This window comes from Microtus oregoni, unplaced genomic scaffold (assembly GCF_018167655.1).
Source record: "Microtus oregoni isolate MIOR12 unplaced genomic scaffold, Mior012 000118F_ref0000498, whole genome shotgun sequence".
Taxonomy (NCBI): Eukaryota; Metazoa; Chordata; class Mammalia; order Rodentia; family Cricetidae; genus Microtus; species Microtus oregoni.
Genome location: NW_024544747.1, coordinates 160,327 through 166,827, shown reverse-complemented (window position 1 = coordinate 166,827; position 6,501 = coordinate 160,327). Strand labels below are relative to the sequence as shown.

The window sequence follows — 6,501 nt, the reverse complement described above, 5'->3', positions numbered from 1 at the left end:
CCTCCCCTCCTCCCCCCCCCCCCCCCCGTTGCCCTCCACCGGACCCGGGGTGCTGTCACCGGCAATGCTCGTGTGGAGCTCAGGTGCTCGGATGTCAGCCCCAGCTTTTGGCCCCCACCCCCTAGTCTAAGCCCCGTCCTCACTCGACTTGAACTCCCGCTCCTTCCAAGGCCCCCGCCCCTGGCCCCCCGGGACGGACACGCCCTGAGCGGGGGATGCTGCGCTGGAGCCGCCGGCCTCTTAAAGGAGCCCGCGGCTGCCATCCGGCGCGCTCCAGGCTCGTTTCTGGCTCGCCTAGGGTTTGTGCCTCCTTCCTGGAGGTGACCTACGGCAGTCCCACTTTGGGCCTCATGCGGATTCTGTAGGAACCCCTAGTGACCTGTCTTCCAGACTCTTTCCTATACGCAGCTCCTCAGCGTACAACGCTCTGGCTGTGCCCCCTTCTCAGACCACTATCGCCAGCTGGTCTTCCTTGTCACTGCTCAGTTCACCCCATCGGAGTCCACCCAGTCCTAAGTTCTTTCCCACATCCTGGATGAACCCTCTTTATCATCCTGAAAATCTACCTTCTTAGCAAGGTAGAACATCTTTTAGAACATCTCTTCCTAGAGCTATTCTTAAAACACTCTTTGAATCACGATTTTCGTGGTGTCTCTTTCTTCCTCTGTCCAAGGTCACAAGATTTTCCCTATATCCTTCACCCTGATGGTATCAAGACTTTGGGGATCCAAAAGTACTTTGCGCATATTTTAGTTCGTTAATTACTCTCGTGCTCTTTCAGCTGAGACTAAAGAACACAGCAGAAGATCCACCTCATGATCCTCGGGCCCCAGGTTCCCGGACAGTTCAAGAAAGGTTCACTAGGGCCTATCTAAAGAGTCGCAAACCCCGACAGGCTGCCTGCGCTAATGAAGAGCGGCAAGGACACGCCACAGAAAAGCAGCAGGTTTTAACACGGAGGCCTGAGGCGCTAGGGACTTATACTGGTGCCTGGGGAGACAGTTTCTGAAAAAAACTTACGACAGCCCCAGAGCTCTGAGGTGGGGGCGGCCAGGTAAGGCCCATCCTCTGGGCCAGCAAAAGAACCACGCCAGCAGCCCCCTCAGCCAATCACAACCCTTTCTCAAGAAGCAGACCCTATCTTTCCCCGTCCCGCCCTCTGGCCCAGGTGACCAATCGACAAGCGCCTAGAGGAAGTCGCTCTCAACACAGCCAATGAAGCCACGAAGCCTGCAGCGGTGACCGGATGGCGCGCGGGCACCTGGGTTCTGTAGTTCTCTGAGGGCTGCGTCCCTTACCGCCCCGCCCCCAGTCGCCGCCACCTGCTAGTACGCATGCTCACAGTCTCGGTCTGGGAGGAGGCAGTGCGTTAGGAAGAAGGCGGGACGACACTAGAAAACAAAAACCACTGGTAGGTTGGGAAGCTTCCGTGGAGGGTCCGCTCCTCCCAGAGGGCGGCGCAGGCGCCCGGGCGAACCACGCGGAGAGTTGTGGGGCGGGTAGCTCGACTCCTGATGAAGACACAAGGAGCCGGATGGGCAGGGGACTCCAGATCCCAGCATGCCCCGCTGCGGGCCCTACCGGCCGCGACTCCGGGCTTGGCCCCGGCCCTAGCTCGTCGGTGGTGTACTGGGGCGCGTGGAGGCTGTAGTCACGGTGGCGCCCGCGGGGACGGAGGAGGGAATGAGTGAAGAGGAGCAGGGCTCCGGCACTACCACAGGCTGCGGGCTGCCCAGGTGAGCTGCCTATTTCGATTCCTGCAGGACGAAAAGTGTGAGGCTGTGCGGACGGGTAGCGGCGCAGCCCCAGCATGCACCTGGTCTGAGGGTTGTTCCCAGCAAGCACTGGGGTAGTGGGCAGAGGTTCCCAGCATGCACTGGGTCAGTGGCCATCGCCTCCAGCTCTAGTTTGGGGTTGGCTCGATTCCCAGACTCTTCTGGAGCCTTAGGCTTTATGACCCGATGTTCAGTGCATTTGGTGGGTACTGGGTTTCCGAATTGCATTGTGCCAGGGGAAAATGCACGTCCAACCATCACTACGGCACAGGATCCCTCGCCCTGAGAACAGTCCTTTCTCCACTTGCCTTGGGGTAGAGGCTCTTGCTTTCCCTCCTGCACCTTAACTTTTAGCCCAGTCCATGGATGCTTTACTGCCTGGGATCCATGGACCCTAAAATGTGGCTATGTCTAATGTGGTAATGCTTGGTCAGGTGGGTGCCGAAAGGGGAAGTGTGATAGTGGTTTGTGCCCCTCTCTCCCAGCGTAGAGCAAATGCTGGCCGCCAACCCGGGCAAGACCCCGATCAGCCTTCTTCAGGAGTATGGGACCAGAATAGGAAAGACGCCCGTGTACGACCTTCTCAAAGCCGAGGGCCAAGCCCATCAGCCTAATTTCACCTTCCGGGTCACCGTTGGCGACACCAGCTGCACTGGTGAGGAAGGCTTGGGCAGCCTGGCTGGGGTGTGCATTCACAGGGCCCGTGGCTTAGTATCGTGTAAGCTTCCCAGTCCTCTTCTTTAAGGCCAGGGAGGGATGGAGATTTCAGCGGGGAAAGCTGCTTTCTGGATTGGAAGAACAGGGCTGTCAGAAGTTGGATAGGACAGGAAATGTCAAAGGGATCTGCTACTTTTACTGCCGTAGAGGAAAAGTAGATGGAACACTGAACCCCCGCGTGGGTATTTGGGGGAGCAAGCTCACTCTGTTGGCCTTCATCTTAGTCTCAGAAATGAAATGACTAGCAGATGGTCACATGCCTGATAAGTGGCAGGGTAGAGCTCGTACTTCAGAACAGACCCTTTGTTTTTTCTATTGCCTATTTATCGAGGGGAAAGAAAATGCTTTTGTAGAGGAAAGGAAGACACTCCCCTCTCCCGGTGTTGGAGCTCAGAAGTCCTGCCTGGCATGGCTTAGTTATGGGAGATAACTGAAAGATATGGGCTGTTCTAGGTCCATTTGTATTGTTATGACGAAACACCTTACCTAAACGCTGCTTAGGGGAGGATAGGGTTGATGGTTTACAGCCCTCATCGCTGGGAAGAAACTCATTCACAGTCAAGAGCAAAGAGAATAAACTCATTCTTGCTGCCTGCTTACTGTTCCATAGGCCTCCCAGCCACAGCAGCACAGCAGGGGCAATGGCAGATGCTTCCACTTTCAGACCACCTGCCTAGGGGTGGCACCACGATAGTGGGCTGGGCATTTCTACCTCCTTAGCAATCAAGACAGTCCCCCAGACGTGTCCACAGGTCAGTCTGATGTAGACAGTGCCTCAATAAGGCTTTCCTTTCAGATGATGCTGACCAGGACGAAGGCCTTTCCAGCAGTCAGCAGAACCCTTCCATTCCTGGCAGGGGGGTTGCTCAGGGGGCTGTTGACTCCCTCTCGGTGTGGGGGCTGGTTTCTCTGCTGTCTGCTGGTGACCTCCAGTATTGCCCACACCCCTTTTCTTAGGTCAGGGCCCCAGCAAGAAGGCAGCCAAGCACAAGGCAGCTGAGGTGGCCCTCAAACACCTCAAAGGGGGGAGCATGCTGGACCCAGCCCTGGAGGAAAGCAGGTGAGGGAGGAACAGCCAAGGCACACTAGCAGCCCTGCCGAGAACCCAGGCGTCCTCACTGCCTCCTACTCCCTAAGCCCGGCCTGGGGACTCCAAAGCTGAACAGGGTGTTTCTAGGGTGGCTCAGGGTAATAGCCCCTTTGATGGGTGGTGGCTGCTCTGGGGCTGGGGTAGGGCATAGGGGGTGGGGACTAAGGCTGATAAGTTGGTCCTGATATGCCCACTTTCTAGCAACATGACTTTCCCTCTTCCACATTTAGGTTGGAGCTTGTTGTTGGGTAGGAAGAGACAATCTTTTCTGAGCGCCCCTCCCCCCCCCCCAACCTCAGTGCTTTTGAGCCAGTGTGGGTCAGCAGAGGATCCCTGGAGGAAGAGCTGTTGCTGAGGCTCTCTTTGAGTCTGGATCAGGGGGAAGGAATTCTCTCAGGGGATGGAAAGGTCAGAAGGACCTCACACCCCGTTCCTTTCTACATGGCTGTGAATCCAAGGCTCCCTTCCCCTTGGGAAGTTCTTTTTCTCTTCTAGATCCTTCACTGCTTGAGGACGCGCCTGTCATTGCTGCAGAAGTTGCCGCCCCTGTTCCATCTGCTCTACTAACCAGGTATCTTGAGTTACCTGACATCTCAGAGGGAGGGAAGACCCTCGCCTCTTAGCCCTTGGACCCAGGCAGGTTAGGATGAAGAAGCCTTTAAGTAAACACAGAGTGGAATAATTGAAAAATTTGCACCAGAGCTTGAGATGGAGGTAATTTACGATGTCTAAATAGCCATGTGAAGATGTTAGATTGTTCAGACATTTTACAGGCTCCATTTTCTGAGCTGGGCACGGTAGGTCCCATGTTTGAGGCCCAGAAGGTACTTCCAGAACTGGCTCCGTCATAGGGAAACTGCTGACATATTTCCACATCAAAATTCTCCTGGGAACTAGCAGGGCTGGCATGATGGGGGTTGGGAGGAGCAAGACTGGATGTTTGGACAGATTGCTCCCTGCCTGGTGGGAAATCAGGAGATGGTAGCAGTGGCCCTTCCCCTCTAGGAGCCCTCCCATGGAGATGCAGCCCCCTGTCTCCCCGCAGCAGTCGGAGTGCAACCCTGTTGGTGCTCTGCAGGTCTGTGCTGTCTTCTCTGAACTAGGGCTGTGAGGCAGGCGTCTGTTACTGTGGGAGGGTGGTCATCCTCACCCAAAGGCTGAGGCTCCTGGGAAGAAGGCCATGTAGCTAAGGAACCTCTCCTCACTTAGCCTTGGGCTCTTGTGTCTGTCTCCCTTTAAGGAGCTCGTGGTACAAAAAGGCTGGCGTTTGCCAGAGTACATGGTGACCCAGGAGTCTGGGCCTGCTCACCGTAAAGAATTCACCATGACCTGCCGGGTGGAACGCTTCGTTGAGATTGGTAACTGTTTCTGCCGTGCTCTGACCAGGAGCACAAGGTGGCTCTCTCTTTGCCTGGCTATGCTCTGTCCCCAGCTTTCTGTGCTTTGCAAGCCCTTGCTTAGCTCCTGCTCCTGTGTCCTCCTTGCCCCTGCCCATCTTCCCCTCTCTTCTGGCCAATGACAGACTTTCAGCTCCCATGTGCAGTGACATCCCATTGAGGGACTTCAGTCCAAGTATAACCTGGAGGGAGAGCACTGGCCTCTTAGCAATGCCCACATCCAGCAACCCCTTCCTCACACTCAGGCAGTGGCACTTCCAAAAAGCTGGCAAAGCGGAACGCAGCAGCTAAAATGCTGCTTCGAGTGCACACAGTTCCTCTGGACGCCCGGGATGGCAATGAGGCAGAACCTGATGATGATCACTTTTCTATTGTAAGTGGTTTATGTGGGTTTGCCATGTGGTTCACAGTGCTGGACATGGGGAATTGGGTTGGGTCTGTCTGTGATTTGGGAGTGAGTCTGGACCTGCTTCTCTTCAGTTTTCTTACCAAACTGTAGGGCCTTTTGAACTTGTGAGCCCAGCAGTCCCCTCAGCCTGTGCTAGCCTGTGCTGCACTCACTGGGGAAAGCTCACCTAGGGCAAAGGCCCTGTAAGCAACTTTTACTGGGGCGAGGAAGGCTGCCTGGAACCAGATGAGGTTCCAGCAGATAGCATGCCAGAGCTTAGCTTTCTCCGTCTCATCTTATTAGGGCGTGAGCTCCCGCCTGGATGGACTTCGGAACCGGGGGCCAGGCTGCACATGGGATTCCCTGCGCAATTCTGTGGGAGAAAAGATTCTGTCCCTTCGTAGCTGCTCTGTGGGCTCTCTAGGGACTCTGGGTTCTGCCTGCTGCAGTGTCCTCAATGAGCTCTCCGAGGAGCAGGCTTTCCATGTCAGCTACTTGGACATTGGTATGGCCAGCTAGGGGACTGGAGGGCGGGCGGTGGAGGGGACAGGACCAGAGGAAGTATAAAAGGGGTTAAGAGATAGGTGACGTACATCATATTTGGTGCCCTCTCTCCCCCATACTGCCTCCTTCCTCTTTCTTGGTTTCTAGAAGAACTGAGCTTGAGTGGGCTCTGCCAGTGCCTAGTGGAGCTGTCCACCCAGCCAGCCACTGTGTGTCATGGTTCTGCAACTACCAGGGAGGCAGCCCGAGGTGAGGCTGCTCGCCGCGCCCTCCAGTACCTCAGGATCATGGCGGGTAGCAAGTAGCACCCTGGCTACAGTGATGGATGCGCACCGTTTACCTCTTGCCCCTCCTGATCCTGGCCCCATGCATCGGCGCAGCTCTGGAACCCTCCAGGGCTGCCATCTCTACCTCTGAGACAGACTGCCTGCCTTGAGACTGAGGAAGACACAGGCGAGCAAGGGCCCCAGCCAGCCCAGGATTTGCTCTCATTCTATGGATGGCAAATGAAAAGTAAATTGGAATTCTAATGGATTCTAGAATAAATGCTGCTCATTGGCTTCCTGCTTTCTTTGGCCGTGAGTCATGTGGTTGTCAGAGGAATAAACATGGCGTGTTTATTCTTCTGCT

General features: G+C 55.6%; 1 protein-coding gene across 6 annotated transcripts; it reads left to right on the top strand.

The window, feature by feature from the left end:
• Positions 1–1,370: 1,370 nt before the first annotated feature.
• Positions 1,371–6,498, top strand: LOC121444235 (RISC-loading complex subunit TARBP2). Of its 6 annotated transcripts, none has more exons than XM_041646028.1 (9): positions 1,371–1,736; positions 2,261–2,430; positions 3,450–3,552; positions 4,061–4,153; positions 4,588–4,660; positions 4,823–4,940; positions 5,225–5,352; positions 5,671–5,872; positions 6,022–6,498. In XM_041646028.1, exons 1-9 carry the CDS (start codon positions 1,684–1,686, stop codon positions 6,174–6,176), a joined length of 1,095 nt encoding a protein of 364 aa, XP_041501962.1. In that variant the 5' UTR covers positions 1,371–1,683; the 3' UTR covers positions 6,177–6,498. The 6 variants fall into 6 exon arrangements, with proteins under 6 accessions (XP_041501962.1, XP_041501966.1, XP_041501965.1 ...); XM_041646031.1 differs by having other exon boundaries at positions 1,375–1,736; positions 2,266–2,430; positions 6,019–6,498; XM_041646027.1 differs by having other exon boundaries at positions 1,376–1,736; positions 6,019–6,498.
• Positions 6,499–6,501: the final 3 nt, after the last annotated feature.

What these genes read in the sequence shown, in the direction of transcription:
- LOC121444235 (XM_041646027.1), top strand. Translation starts at nt 1,684, where the DNA reads ATGAGTGAAGAGGAGCAGGGCTCCGGCACTACCACAGGCTGCGGGCTG. An exon ending in CCATCTGCTCTACTAACCAG is followed by an intron (nt 4,154 to 4,587) that starts GTATCTTGAGTT and finishes CTTCCCCTCTAG; the next exon opens with GAGCCCTCCCATGGAGATGC. An exon ending in ATGATGATCACTTTTCTATT is followed by an intron (nt 5,353 to 5,670) that starts GTAAGTGGTTTA and finishes TCATCTTATTAG; the next exon opens with GGCGTGAGCTCCCGCCTGGA.